The sequence below is a fragment of the Brachionichthys hirsutus genome, chromosome 6 (assembly GCF_040956055.1).
Source record: "Brachionichthys hirsutus isolate HB-005 chromosome 6, CSIRO-AGI_Bhir_v1, whole genome shotgun sequence".
Lineage (NCBI taxonomy): Eukaryota > Metazoa > Chordata > Actinopteri > Lophiiformes > Brachionichthyidae > Brachionichthys > Brachionichthys hirsutus.
In genome coordinates this window covers 1,808,330-1,823,417 of record NC_090902.1, presented here as the reverse complement: position 1 = coordinate 1,823,417, position 15,088 = coordinate 1,808,330, and the positions used below count along the sequence as shown (strand labels likewise).

The window sequence follows — 15,088 nt, the reverse complement described above, 5'->3', positions numbered from 1 at the left end:
CTCTCTCAAATCCGTTTTCTCTCTCTAAATCCGTTTTCTGTCTCTAAATCCGTTTTCTCTCTCTAAATCCTTTTTCTCTCTCTAAATCCTTTTTCTCTCTCTAAATCCGTTTTCTGTCTCTAAATCCGTTTTCTCTCTCTAAATCCTTAACCCCCCACGAGTAAAATTCAGATTCCCAGTCTGAGACTTCGACCCGTCACCTTTATTACCCGCTTGATTCGCGCTGCTGCATTAGATTACGGTGAAACTGTAGATTACCTGCGGGGTCATATTAAAGAAAGAGAATATACAAGAAAGAAATCATTCGTTTTTGAATAATTTGTTTCTTAAGGTTGGTCTCAAATATATTTATAAAAGTGATTTAAAAAAATAAATATTTTATGAACCCCCGATACCATATACATTTTATTTTATTTCGGATTTTATTTTATAGATTATTTATCTGTTGTCAAGAAAACCAAACTAAATTCCATCCCGTGACCTGCCGAGCAGTAGATTAACCTGAATATTTTAATGTGCTCATTGTGGCTCTATCAAGCCAAATTCCTGTGCACATGACGCGTAACGCTCTATGCGTAATTAGGCACGAAGGCTGGAGACCGTTGTTAGCTCGGTGCTCCTCCAAACTGTTCAATAATAAAAACATGCTGCTGTTTCTAGAGCGGCCATAGGTTCTTCCTTCCACACCAGCAGAGGGAAACAGATGCGCGTAAACATGTTCAGGGCATCTTCCTCCTCGGCAGCAACAGACTCCTCCTCTTCCCCACGTCCAATTAGTTATTACGGTCCGGCCCTTTAAGACGCGGCAGCGGGTCAGCGAGAAGCGGAGTGTTTCTCTAATTGAACAATAACTCGTTAGCAGCTGCTTTCTTTCTTTTGCAGCGTTTTCGCCTTGCAGGGATTCTCCCCCTCCGGTCTGCTGCTGCGCGGAGCTCTCCATGGAGCTCTGGAGAGAAGCTGCGACTCTCTGAGGAGTACAGTCCGGCTGCCTTTGCGACCTCGAAGCATGGTTATTCTGGAGGAACGCGCTGCGGCGAGCTAAATTCTGCGTGTCAGAATACCGAGGAGGGTCTACGAGCACGGAAACATTTGCGGACGCTTCAAAACTGCCATTTGAATGAAATAATCAACTTTTTGTGGAAGCAGCGACTCGTCCGACTGCGATGAGCTCCGGTAAAGACATGAAGGCGGGTTCAGTGTTGCGGTCGGGCGGCGACGAGCGGAGACGCGCGCCCCTGGATCAGCTGCCGCCTCCGGCCAACTCCAACAAGCCCTTGACGCCGTTCAGCATCGAGGATATCCTGAACAAACCGTCGGTGAAGAAGTCGGTGGCCAGTGTGCGTCCGCCGAGGGCGCTGCAGAAGGTGACGGGAACCAACGCGCCGAGGAACGGGATCAGCACTCCGTCCTCGCCGCTGTGCGCGCTGGAAGAGCTGGCCAGCAAAACATTTAAGGGTCTGGAAGTCAGCGTGATCCAGGCAGCAGAAGGTAACGGCGATGCGCGGGTTGATGAGAGCCTGCGTGGTTTGTAACGTCAGAACCCGCGTTGGAACGGAGGCGCGCGCAAGAGTCACCCAGACAAGAAGCTGAAATTCGTGTTTGCTCCATTTGTGTCCGTATGCGCGCAATCGGCTGAAAGAAAAGGCAAATGTTACGCATTTAAAGTTGCGTGCGTCTGAACTGGCAACAATGTGGCGTAAGAAAAAAGCACATCGGCTTTTATGGCCTCCCCAAAACACGGAAATCAATAACTAAAGATCAGTGATGCCCCAAAGGCCGCGTGGGGGTTTCATCTCATTGCAGATGTATTTATTATTTTATTTATTTGTACATTTAAAACGTCTCGTCTCATCGGGAAACGTGTTTTAATAGAGGCCGGTGCGTGTCCCGCGTTGCTGCTGCAGTCTTTGGGGGGGAAGTGACCCCCAGAACCCGTTTCATGCCTTCCCGTATGCTTTCTCCCCCCCCCCCCCCCCTTCCAAGGTCGCGAACCTCTAAACGCGTTCGGGCAGAGGCAGACGTCGAAAAAGAGGAGAAAGTCTCGGACGGCCTTCACCAACCACCAGATCTACGAGCTGGAGAAGCGCTTTCTGTACCAGAAGTACCTTTCTCCGGCCGACCGGGACCAGATCGCGCAGCAGCTGGGGCTTTCCAACGCGCAGGTCATCACCTGGTTCCAGAACCGCAGGGCCAAACTCAAGCGGGACCTGGAGGAGATGAAAGCGGACGTGGAGTCGCTCAAGAAAATCACGCCGCAGACGCTGCAGAAGCTCGTCACCATGGAGAGCATCGAGGAGTCCCAGGGGGGGGGGGCCGGACGCCAGGTCGCCCAGTGTCTCCCCGACCTCCCGAGGACTCCGGGCCTTCCCGCAGTCCCCCTCCTCGTCCAGAGACCCAACCACGGATGAATTCTCGGAGGACGACGAGGAGATCGAGGTGGACGACTGACCTATAGAAAAGAAGGGAAAAAAAAGGGGGGGGGGGGCATTTTCTACCCAAACTTTTGCACGGATATTAACAAAAAAAGGAAAATATATACTTTTAGAACATTTCAGGATTTTTGTCCCTCCATTCTTTTTTTTTTTTTTTTGCTCTATTTTAATTTATTAATCGCCTTCAAGTCTGACTTTTATACGCGTGAGGACTGTGGCGTGTCCGGACTGTCGTGATACAGTAAACCTGAAACTGTAGAGACATTTCGACTTTTTAAATGGACATTTCTGCATTTATTCACCTGTTGGCGCATCTGCCAAATATTTAAACGACCCCCCATCCCTCCTTAGACATCACATTTCCCTTTATTCTTTCTGATCTGAGCAGAAAGGAGGCCTGTATATACAAACGAGCTATGCGATAATTTTATTGTAACATTCTATTTAATCAGCATCTATGTAAATAAAGGTTATATGATATTTCAAGAAGCTCTCGGGGAGATTGGATGTGTGATTGTGCGTAAAAGTCCAAAATATAGGCCTGTAAATGTTTATTAATCCGACTGGAATATTGAGGGAATTACACTAGAATAAACGTTATTTAAAGAGGAAGTTATAGGTTATTATAATTTTATAATAATAATACAAGGGGATTTGTTTTGAGAGATTACATAAAATATTCCACTCCCCAAAAAACGACTGATCTGCTCGACTTGGTTAAGAATCGACCCCTTTGAATAATTGACCTTTGCTTTCAGCCTGAAAGTGCCATGACTTCAATTAGCAGCCGTCCGTCGTCTTTTTTCCCATTCTTTCGCTCGGCTTTGAAAGCATCTTGTCACAAGAAGGTCTCGGTCTGGCTGCAGTGCTGAGAAACGCTCGCTGCCACCCCTGGCCATATGTTTCCCTGCTCCGGAATCATCTTGAACGCAACTAGTCGACGTGATTGATTAGGTTAAAGCAGCCTTTGCCTCGCATTAAACAGCTTCCACCGCGCCGTGGGCAATAAAGCCACGCATCTGCCACTCTCCACTCGGGTTTGTTTGGAGAAAGGGAGAGCAGAAAGTCTCCGATGAATAGCAAATGTGTTCGTGTGAGGATCCTAATGAATAAACCTCAATGGGAGGCGGTGGAAACGCGACGTGCTGCGGCTGCTGCTGCCATTTGGAGCGTGTGCGTGTGTGTGTGTGTGTGCGTGTGCGTGTGTGTTTTCGTGATGGGTTTTTTATTTGTAAAAAATCGCAAAATGAAAAAGCATCAAATCATTATTTTTCCAAATCGACCCCATTTTAATAAATGATTTACCATTACAAATGAAAATATTTTATAGATATTAGAGAGAGGAAAAAAATCAGTAAAGACAAAAACATTTAGGATTTTTTAAATTTATTTTTATTGTTTTTAGTGAATCCAATCAGAACCTGAAACTCTGAAACATTTCAAGAATATTAAATCGTTTCCTTGACACGAGTTGCGCTAAAAGCCGATTTATAAAAACTGAGATATATTCAGGAGTCGCTGCCTCAAATATTTGAAAATTAAGGGAAGTAAAAAATAAAAATAAAAAGCGAGACAGAAGGCGAGAAAATGTAAAAGCTCAGTCAGAGGATTTTCCTCTTCATCCTGCTGTGGATGAGGAGCGGAGCAGGCGGGCGCACAGAAAGGGACTAATCGACTGGAATCGTGGAGGTTGAAAAGTCAAGGAGGCCTTTTATTGTTGCTCCTCTGTGGAGCAGCAGAAACAGCTTTGAAATAAATCCAATGGATAAACCGGCCTGTTCCAAACAGCCCTGTATCTTACATACTTTTATTTTGAAATCTCGAACTGAAAAGAAATCAAATAATTTACCAATTTCCTCCTTTAATTAACATGAAATGTTTCGAATCACGTCAAAGCCGCATCTGATGGTGCGTTCAGGGGCATTACCACAGTGTTATGATCAAGAAACTCAATCCCAGAGGTCCAAATGCAATCCAGCCGACCGACCAGCAGGAAGGTGAAATTTCCCATTTTACCCTGAAGGTCTCACCTTTCGGGGATTATTGTTTTTAGCCCTGAATGGACTTCCTCGGGTTTTACAGGGGCAACTTAATATGCTAGTTCAACATGATATTCAGGTTATTTGACACATATATAAATGAAATATCTAAAAAGCAGTTTTTATTTTATTTTTGGAAAGTAAGACAGGTTCTTTAAACTTATCTTTAAAACGTCAATTTTTTTACTCACAGCCTGGGATCAAATGGGGCAATAATTCTGCCCTCTGGCTTAATTTCGAGATCCACGCATCTGTCTTTGAATTTATTTATTTTTATTACTCGTTTTACGAACAAAACGCTGATCTGATATTTCCAGTCTTCTGGGATCATGTGTGATCAGTCTGGATCAGGTTATCTTTCTTTTCATTCTGTGTAAGGTCACACCGATCACTGCCTCCTGTCCCCGACGCCGGAGAAGACACAAGTGCGCCACCTAGCGGACGTTCGGGAGGTTTTATTAAAGAGTCGGATTGTGAAAGTTTGGAAGTTTTATTATGAATTAAATGTTAAAGGGCAAAAGGCAGCAGTAACCCTCAAAGCCTCTTTGTACAGTTTTGCCTGCACGCTTATGAAATATGTAATAAAACACAACCGGATATTCTGTTTCACATAAATATTTAAAGATGAGGCGGAATGCCATTTGGCTTTAGACACTTTTAAGTTTAGGTGTGAAAGGCAGACTTGGCTCAGCGAGGAGACGCACGGCTCCTGCGTAAACACATGTATGATGTCATCATCTGGAGGGGGGGGGGGGGGGGCGCAAGCAAGGTGGGCTCGGGGGCCATAAATAATAAAAGTATGCACAGAAAATCTGAACATAACACGAAAAGTTACCGTCTAAAAATGTAAAGTTCTGTTGGTGAAATTGTGTATAAAAAATCTTTATTGCAATTAATCAGCATTTTCCAGAAGTCAACACAAATAAATAACATTTATAGATTACATTTTTGTAAAATAGGACAAAATAATCAAGTTAATTTAAATGGAAAAACAAATTATTGAAACTAATCACCAGAAGTTGAGTTTGAAAAACTGTGGCAAATCAAGTCGTCTTAAAAAGGCCTCCACGTAGAATAAAGCTGCGACCGGACTCGTGACCTGAAGCTGGGGTCGGAGGTCGTCCTCTGAAACACGGCGCCGCACAAGGCCGGAGCTGGCAGCGTCTTTCTGCAGACGTTTCTCCCCGACGGTCCAAACCCCAAAAAATGCTGAAAGCAGAACCCACATCGGTCTGCATGAGAGTTGTGATTTGGGAGATCGTTTACTCTTCACCGAGACAATAACTCCAAAGACGAGGCTGCATGAGAAGGCCGTGCGAGGATAATCAGTGCTGGCAGGCCAAATTGCCGGGTCAGAAATTGTTCCAGGAATGATTGTTCGCCGACAGTTCCTATGAAACCGGAGAGAGATAGAGCAAGGTTTGAAAGGAAAGCCGGAGGGAAATGAAACGACCAGATGCGTGAAGCTGATGCGGACTGATCCGCACTCAGTCCGGTTCCGACCGCTCCTGAAAGATTGATTTTAAATCAGGTGATTTTGAAAAATTGTGGTGAAAAATAAAAGAGGTATGAAGACAATAAAAGACAGAAGAGTTCCGAGTTTCCAGGCCAGGAGGAAAGTCTGGATTAGTTTTATAGAGACAAATAATATCTAAATGGAAGTCATTTCGCGCATTAATATTGGATCTGAAATCAATGATCAATTCTTGAGTGTTTGGAAAGTATCAAAGTAGTACGACTGAAGTACTGCAGCATTGAAAGGAAACATTTACATCTTTAAACATCACAGTCCACCGCTCCAGCTTCTAGGCACGCCGCCTTCAGGTGCTGTAGGACTTTCTGCATCTCGCCGTGTGTGCAGATGAAAGAATGCCGTCGGAGAAACCAGCTGTTTTCATTTTTTAATTTATTTTCAAAAATACAAAACAAGGAAAATAAGTATATGTACACAAAGCACTATTAAAATAGAATATGTATGGTACAAAATATATACAGCTGTCCTCAGAAAAGCTCGTCCTATCGGCTCCTCTTGTCCTTGATGGTGTAGTGAAGGACTAACGGTTGGGTCTAAAGAGGGGAGAAAAGACCTGAAAGGTTACATGTGGGGATGGGGGGGGGGGGGGGCGGCATTTATTAACAAGCGTTAAGAGTGAAAATATTTAAAAGTGGATGCAACTCTTTAGTCTTTTTAAATGAAGGACTTAATGTGTGACGTTTGCAGGCCGCCGTTAACGACAGCGCTTTCTCGTACCTTGCCAAACCAATGCGAGAGCCATAAACGCTTCATGGTCATGTGATCAGGTAGAGACTCGTTATTGAACAACATCTGAACCTATGGGGAGACGGCACAAACAGGTGTGTGTGTGTGGGGGGGGGGGTTAACATAAAAAATTACAGCCAATAAATGCCGAAGAAAAATCTTTCTAGGTTAAACATAAAAAAACCTTACTTCCAAGACGAGAAATGAATTTCTTACCTGCTGCTTTTCCACGTTCAGCCGGTGACAGAGGACTTTTCGTAAGTGTCTCACCTCCGCCCGAACGGAACAGCGAACGAACTTCTGCTGCGGAGAAAGCGGAAGTTAAACTTCATCCAGACTCAAACCCCGAGTGGTTTCATGCGTCACCCTAAGAAGCAGATTACAAGTCTGCCTGAGTGTAAATGTGCTGTCTGCTTTATTTAAAGCAGGAAAAACCATCAGGAAACTGCACAAGGGCGCCCTCTGCTGGCCAACCAAAGCCATTACAGCGCGCGGCGCAGATGAGCACAGCAGCATCTGTCACACCTGTGCTTAAAATAATTCCCCCACTAACATTTGTCCACATCCGGATTCTGTCCAGTTTGAAAGTTACACAAACGCGCTTTCCTTGACAAATGGAGTGGAGGGGGGGGGGGGGCTCCCCAAGGATTAAAAGACAAGTCATTTACGGTTTAACGCGTTTGAAACTGGTTCAGAAGCGCATTTCAACCAGACACATTTAAATTGTGAAGAGAAAATGTGTACTAAGAAGCATAAAGACATAAAGAAGTCCTTCTAATCTAAGCTGATCGTCGCTCGAGAAGCATCTCCAGCGTGTTTATCTTTAACCGTGTTAAAGCCCGTTGACATCAGGACACGGACAGGCTCGAAAGAGTCTTTGGTGGTTTACCACTTACCTGAAGAGCTAATTTTGTTTTTTCCTTCCCAGCAAGCGATGAACTGGAAAAAAAAGAAAAGAAAAAAACAGATTGTGGAAACTGACAGGTTTTACAGTTCCAGTCTCATCTCGAGGGGACGCTGCTAGCTGCTAACGCTCACCTTAGCCTTTCTAAACACAGCGAAACCTGCTCGTCGTATCTGTAGAAGTGGGCTTTGGAGTGGTCGAAGCTGGTGTAGGGCAAGCCCGGCGCGTCAGATAGAGGATCTAGCGAGAGGAGAGAGGGCTTTAAAAACAGAGATCAAAGTTCACCTTAACAACAAAACCAATCACAAATGTATGGATGGATGGCAGCGGGAGACAGTCATGTGACCCCCCCCCCCCCTCGTCTGTCGTCATGAAGGAGGACGTACCGTCCCCAGCCGGTTGGGTGACCCTCTCTAACCCGCGCGACTGATAGAATTCCTTTATTCTTTTGTCTTCGCCTGTTCAAACAAAAAGGATTTCAGTAGACGAAGCGACTCGACCCGTCGGACCCGCCGCGGTACCACCGCCGGCGTCTCGTACGTACTCTCTTGTAGTCCAGGCACCAGTTTGTAGACGACGTCCTGCATCACTCGGTCCAGCTTGAGGTTGAGCAGAGGCTGCGTTTCGTGGATTTTTATGTTGCACATCGGACAGTACTTGCTCGTTTGCAGATATTTCACAATGCAGCTTTTACAGACTGTACAGCAGAGAGACGGCCCAAATCAGTGCACACGTCATCAGCTCGGGTCTCACAAGTCAACGGCGGCGACTCACAGGTGTGCAAACACTCCGTGATGGTCGTGGCGTCGATGAAATAGCCCGCACAGAGGTAGCAGACGATGTGCTCGTTCAGGTCCTTGATCTTCAGCTTGACCTCCTGCTGCCGGGACGAAGCAAAACGGCCTTTAATGCATTTAAAAAGGGATCATTTCATCCAAACTAGAGCGAAACGACGTCCTCCTGCATCGTTTAAATCTTTCTCCCACGCAATCCCACCCAGCCGAGCCTGACCTTTGACCTCTGCGTCAGTAATGGAAGCCCATTACCCTCTCGGACCGATGGTTCCGAGTGAAGCTAACAGCAGCTGGTCAAACACGGTAACGGCGCCGACACCGGGGTTGTTCTCCTCACGCACACACAGAAACAGCTCCCCGTTACGAACCGAAGCCGGGCGGCGGCCCGGTACCGGCCCGGCACCGGCCCAGCTCAGCGATCAATGGTTACTTAATAGCACAGCCGAATATGAGGCCGAAAACGAACGACGCGACAGCCGGCTGGACGAATTTATCCACCAGCGAAGGAGAACAACACGGATGGACTACGACCGTCTGCGCATGCGCAGTCTCGGCGGTCCCGCTCACAGCGCTCCAGTTTTAGCTCTCTCTCCTCTCCATCAGCGCCGCGGAGACGACAAACGATCCCCGCTAAAGCGTGTGTTTACTCCGCCTTCACGGCGGTTCGGCTCCCGGTTCGGCTCCCGGTTCGGCTCCCGGTACGAACAGAACGCGGCCGCTCACCTCGTTCCTCAGCGGGTCCAGTTTGTAGACGGACTGGAGCTGATTTCGTAGCCGCATCGCTATAGCCATCGGACCTTGCTCCGCCATCTTTGGGAATTATGGCAACTTCCGGGTGAACCGGAACTCGCTATTTGAGCACGCTGAGGGGGGCGGGTCATTGTGAAAAATAAATAAACAACATACATTCAGAGACGAAGAAGAAACCAGAATTGTTTATAACCCACTGTTTTCCTATTTAAAATACTTTAACATGTTGCTCAGTCCAAGTCAACAATAGAATGATTAAGTCGAGAGGTTTTAATGAATGAATAACCAAAGAAATCCAACGAGGCAGATACAACAGGTGCATACAAAATAATAAATAACTATAAATGGCAATTTTATCTCATAACTAACAAATATCTCTTATTTTATCCAGCAGATATTTCGTATATGCATCTGTACTCAATGTGTGTGGTGTTAAAACAGAAAAGTAGCACGAATTTATTTTACAGATTGCAATAATTCTGTATTTATCAAGAGAGCACAGCCTCCGAATTTAGCATGAGTTACTGTTTACATGAATTTAAATTAATACAGTTTTGTTAAAGAACCAAAGAGGGATTTTTCTTTGTTCAATAATACGGATCGATGACATTATCATCAATACTTATTTCAAATGAGTTCTCATTCAACCTGACACTTAATTATGTTAATTAAAATAGTTGTGTGTTTACTGTGGAGTCAAACTCTAATGACTTTAATCCAAAGGATCTCAAATCAAACCAAAGATTTCCATTGATTGGTCCAGCTTTGATAAATCAGTAGAGCTGCGTTCTCCTTCTTGTTGTTCTCCTCTCTTGGCAATAGAGGGCGCTGCAGGCACACACTTCGGGTACTTATTTACTACGTCCATTATTTATGACCTAATATAATCCTGCAGGTTATACACAGAAATCTACAAAATCTGACAAAACAGCCACAAATCCAAACAAGCAGGAGCAAATGTGAATCTGGACAGCCTTTGAAAATGTAAAAAAAAAAAAATACACTGTAACTGCATTTTCTTAATATTTAACACAATGTGCATCCAGGCTGAAAATAGGTCTAAATAAAAAGTAAAATAAAACAGCTGAACTGACCTTAATTAGCTTCTGGATGCTACATTTACTAACGTAACCCTTTCACTTAGAGGGCGTACTTGTGACTGAAGTATTTGAACCCCAGATTGTTTGGGGGTTGAATGAGTACACTTGAGGGGGTTCTGGAGAATAGAACCCAGACCTACACGGAGGACTGTGGCCGACCTGGGCAGCCCCCCCCGAGACCACGATTATTATGTGTGCACATGAAGAAGAATGAAGGATCAGAAAACACATCCCGAAGTATCCTTACCGATTACATAGTTGGGACAGCGTTTAAAATATCAGTTTGCATTGAGTTGTGATGTGTGTTTTGGTGTTAACTCAAGCTTGCGTGGCAGTGAGTTTGCTTGTACAGCTAATATCTGCGGGGAGAGGGGGGGGGGGTTACTCAGATGTGGGCTAGAACAAGTTTGTTTTTTCTAAGAGTTACCTACAATCATTTAATTATGGTAAGATCCCAAAATAAAAGCTCTGCGGAAAACATTTTCCAACATAGTCGTAGCTGTCGCCGAGTTGCATCTGAATTAGCATTTGCCCTGTTCCAACAGGTCGTCCTATTGGCATTACATGTGGAGGTCTCCTTGATCCCTCCCAGAGGGCTTCCAACTCGCGGACCACCCAAAAGCTGCCAATCCGAAACAAAGACTCGCCCTTCATTCATCCTTTTGTAAATTCCCAGTGTAACAGAGTGAAGTTTGCTTTATTCTTACCGCCTCAGTGAGTCCGTAGCAGCCAAACTGAATATGTGCAAGCATCGATTGAGACTGTTAAATCTGGCATGACAGCCTTGCTTATGTAATTAAGACTCATCATTGATGCAGGTTTTTTTTGTGGATTTCCTGTAATTCTACGTAAAAACATGAACACAATTTTAAATTAAAAAAAAGTGTACGCGCAACACAAAATTATCCAAAATATCAGTGATTTGTCAAAAGAAGAAGAAGCGCCTGGCAACGAGGTCCGAATCACATTTACTAAATGTCATTGGATTGGAGAAAAAAAAAACACATGCACAAGCACTATATTTTCATTCTTGGCAGGCTTTGTGATTTTGAGGAGCAGCTGATCAGTCTCGCTTCAGCGAGCCTTCATAGTCGGGCCTTGTGTCCCCTGCTGTGTGCGGTTTCCTCTTGACGTGTAATGTCTTATCTGCTGGGCCTGCAAGGTCACTGCTTATCTGATTGACAGGGCTTCGACTCCATGCAATATCCAAACAGCCCGAGGGCCAGAAAACGCGGGAGGATCACAGCGGCCAAACCCGTAGCTTGAGACGGAAGGAGAACGAAGAGGCAAGAGTGCTGACGAGAAAGGAGAGGACAGAGGCTCGCCCGAACCTTTCTTTCATCTGTCACGTCAGAATCATAAATCTGCCACTGACTTCTGTCAGCGCTCACTTTTATAGGAAATGATTAGCTCTTCTGATGAGACGCCGAGCAACAAAGACATTATGAAGAAGAATGGGAAGGATTTGAACCTTTTCTGCTGCAACTCTCCTTCGAATGAATTTGTCCACATGATAAAAGCAGACTCATTAAAACGCATTGAATTAAAAAAAAAAAAATCATTCTGCTACTAGAATCTACATTCCGAGATGCAAAAAAGAGGCCCCATATCCCTCTCTCTCTCTCAGAGCAATTAGAGCATGCAGGGGTGGGCTGCAGCTTTTGTCTCTTTTGCTCCAGCCAGTCACCAAGTGGCAAGCTAATGATGAGAGCCCTCATGGAATGACTCCGGAGCGGGTACAGCTTGCACTGTGGGCTCAGCGAGGGCATAATGGGTGATGTAGGGCAAGCTCTCCGGCCACCCCCGAGGCACAAAGTGCGAGCTTCCAATATCCCAATCCAAACCAGTCAAAATGCTGGAAATGTTTTTCATTCTGCTGTCCTATCCGGCTCCATACGAAGCTTTAGCGATTATCAGCAGCTGCTGCACGGCCCGTTTTCACCGGAGTAAACGTGCGAAGGATGAAAAGTCTGGACTTCTTTTTTTTGTGTGCTGGATTAAAACCTCATTTGCATGACATTTCATTCTTCAAGCAGAATAATAATGTTCACATTTGGCTGACTGTGGGAGTCGGGATGCCTCGAGAACTCTAGTTTAGATAAGCTGGAGGCCAAATATTGAGTGTCATGTTTAGAAGATGCCGAGATAAGACCAGTTTTGCCAGCGAGAACAAGTTGGCCTGCCAGAGAAGAGACAGCTCTGTATTAAATCTTATTAATCTGGCACAACGGAGGTTTGTCTGTCATCAATTAAACATTCAATACTCAAGTGTGCGGGTGTGTGTGTGTGTGTGTGTGTCTGCCTGCTTGGTGTGTAGGTCAGGCACATCGTGTGTCCGATGCACAAAACGCTGTGACAACTGTTATCAATTTTCTCATGGTTATCCCAGGACTCACCTCCATCAGGGACACGGAACACTCAAATTAGAGAGGAGAACATCCAGGAGGAAGGCCTGTGGAATTCTAAACCCTCCCTTTTCCTAAATTCTGCTGTGTAAGCGCTGAAGTTTCAGAACTTTGAATTCCTGAATTGAATAATTCTTTCTGAATCCCTAAAGACATGCGGCAGTAGAGTCTCTCTCACACACAAACACACAGTTAATCCACGGCTGCTAAGGAAATGTCACATGACAGAAGATTTCAGCAGCTTTCGTGGCAGTGAAAATAGAAAATATCCATCCGTCTCCGGGTTTCCTAATCCCTCATCTCTCTCTCTCTCTCTCTCTCTCATGACGTGACTAAAATGTTGCAGGGCATTCGTCCGTCCGTGTAAGATTCCGGGCTCGTCGCGCCCACACCGATCTCTCTTTGAAACCCATGAAGAGGAGAGACATCTGCTCTGTGCAGCGAGGCGCATGTCCACTGCTTATCGCACAGCCGTCTTATCTTCATGGGCATTTAAGAGAATGAGGGTGAAGGGATAACAAGCTCAGCCGAAAGGAAGCTTTTCCTAAATCCCAAAGGAGGATGCAGGCTCGGCGAGTGCCGCCGACACAGGCGGTCTGTACCGGGGTTACGTCCCTGCGTAGGGGGGGGGGGGTACTTCTTTAGTTGCTCTGACATCCCTGGAGATCTCGGTACAAATTTGGGTCGACCCTCTTCTCAATCATTCATGGTGGTGATAGTGGTGAGTGGAGAGGAGCGAAACGGGGGTTTCTATACAGCCACGCGTCAAAGGTCAGGGGCTACTAACAGACCTTTCTGGTGCACCCACAGCACCCCTGTGCTGACCTGCCATGCAATAGGATGCACTCGTTGTCTTATCTACACGAGCATCGGCATCGGGTTTCCTCGACCGATTGTAACTTTCTAAAACACAACACAAACATCCAGATAGCTGCACATTAGGGCCTCGCGGTGCTCGTCAGCTTGCGTGTGTGTGCGTGTGTGTGTGTGTGTGTGAGATAACGCTGATCCTTTGATGCCCAGGAGCGATTTGGCCGGAGCTTTCTGGTGCTTTGTTTCCCGTTCAGGCTGCTGAACTTTGATGAGGACCCAGAAGAGAAGACCCTGATTGCCTGCACTTAATCTGGCAATAGCGGGATTGTTTTGGAGACTTCAGCCCCGTCTCCTGCAGCCTGCCATGCAGGCGGTCTTTCATCTATCTTTGCTATCTCCTTCCATAGCATGCAACCGCTGAGACAGCAAACCCGCGGCTCCACCTCTCAAGAGGAAGCGGAGCTATCTGCACGAATCGCCTCGATGACGCTCCGCGGTTAAGGAGCAACGCGTCCAGCGTTCCAACGAGTACGCTAGCATGTTAGCGTTTGATAATCAACAACCGCAAAGCTTTTTCCCATCCATTCGTATCAATAAATTGCTTAATTATCACAGCCTGTTGGGTAAATCTTTTACTGGAGACGCAACCTTTGTCCTTTGGCACCATTACACGCACAGATCCAAGCCTGGACACAACTTCCTCCTGAAGTTGAGACTGTTGAAGGCCATGCGTCATTTTTCCGGCCCTGCCTCAGAAAGCGGCCGCTGTGAGTAATTACAGGGAATCAAAGGCTAAGTGGTGTAAGATTAAAGGAAGGCATTCTTCTGTCATCCAGGGGTGTTGCAAATCTTTTTGAATCTGGTCGCTACGCTGCACCATGTAGTTACTGTATAAACCAGAACGCTGCCGTCCATTACAGGCCGGCCGGTGTCACTGTTGACTCTTTTTAGTCCTCAGTGCCGGGAGCAGCTTTGTGAAATACAGATCTTCCTTCTCCTGTCTTGTTTGTCAAAGGTGTGCTCTCTCGTTCGCCCTCGGCTGTGGGTGGGGGGGGTTATCTTGTCCTCTTTGATGATTGCCATGGTGACATGAAATTGATGGCTTACACAAACGTATGCATCCCCCGCTTCTCTCATCTTTGAGGGAACAATCTCAGCGGTGTCCTTTTTGTTTCTCTGCACAAAGGGTCGACGACGCCATCGTTGCTTTATTCTCGGCTTCTCTAAAAAATGCGATCCCTCAGAATATGACATTTAATTGTGCAAAAAAAAAAAAATTAAGATTGATTGTGAAATGTGGAATTTGGCTTAAACCCAGAGTTCTAAATATCCAACTGGATCTGCACCGCATCAGAAGTCAAGTCACCCTATTGGTTAGCTGCCCTTCAGAGGACTCGCTATCACCCTTTACTTTGCATCTTGTGTTTTAAGTCCAGTGGCTTTGTCACAGGTAATTCCCTTCTCTTATCTGTCTGCGTGTAGAAATTCTATAAAAACGGAGAATGTATCTGGCGACTCTGGCTGAAGCGGAATCACAACATCCCGGCCTCTGATCCTCGTTGCGTGCCGTCTGTCTCTTTAAACGATCAAA

At 45.8% G+C, this 15,088-nt stretch overlaps 2 protein-coding genes across 2 annotated transcripts; one reads left to right on the top strand and one right to left on the bottom strand.

Moving 5' to 3' along the window:
- Positions 1-1,163: 1,163 nt before the first annotated feature.
- lbx2 (ladybird homeobox 2) lies at positions 1,164-2,448 on the top strand. The gene is given in 3 exon segments (XM_068740380.1): positions 1,164-1,488; positions 1,984-2,308; positions 2,310-2,448. Coding segments are annotated over 3 exon segments (789 nt in total).
- A 3,952-nt stretch (positions 2,449-6,400) lies between these two features.
- On the bottom strand, positions 6,401-9,239 carry pcgf1 (polycomb group ring finger 1). The gene is made up of 9 exons (XM_068740379.1): positions 9,153-9,239; positions 8,410-8,515; positions 8,180-8,332; positions 8,022-8,093; positions 7,770-7,875; positions 7,628-7,670; positions 6,948-7,034; positions 6,723-6,803; positions 6,401-6,538 (listed from the first exon to the last, which is right to left on the bottom strand). The coding sequence occupies exons 1-9, from the start codon at positions 9,237-9,239 to the stop codon at positions 6,488-6,490; spliced, it is 786 nt and encodes a 261-aa protein (XP_068596480.1). The 3' UTR covers positions 6,401-6,487.
- Between the last annotated feature and the right edge of the window lie 5,849 nt (positions 9,240-15,088).

Coding starts and splice junctions, on each gene's coding strand:
- pcgf1 (XM_068740379.1), bottom strand. CDS start 9,239: ATGGCGGAGCAAGGTCCGATGGCTATAGCGATGCGGCTACGAAATCAG. Junction 7,876..8,021: donor CACCCAACCGGCTGGGGACG/GTACGTCCTCCT, acceptor TCCTCTCGCTAG/ATCCTCTATCTGACGCGCCG. Junction 7,035..7,627: donor AAACAAAATTAGCTCTTCAG/GTAAGTGGTAAA, acceptor CTTTCTCCGCAG/CAGAAGTTCGTTCGCTGTTC.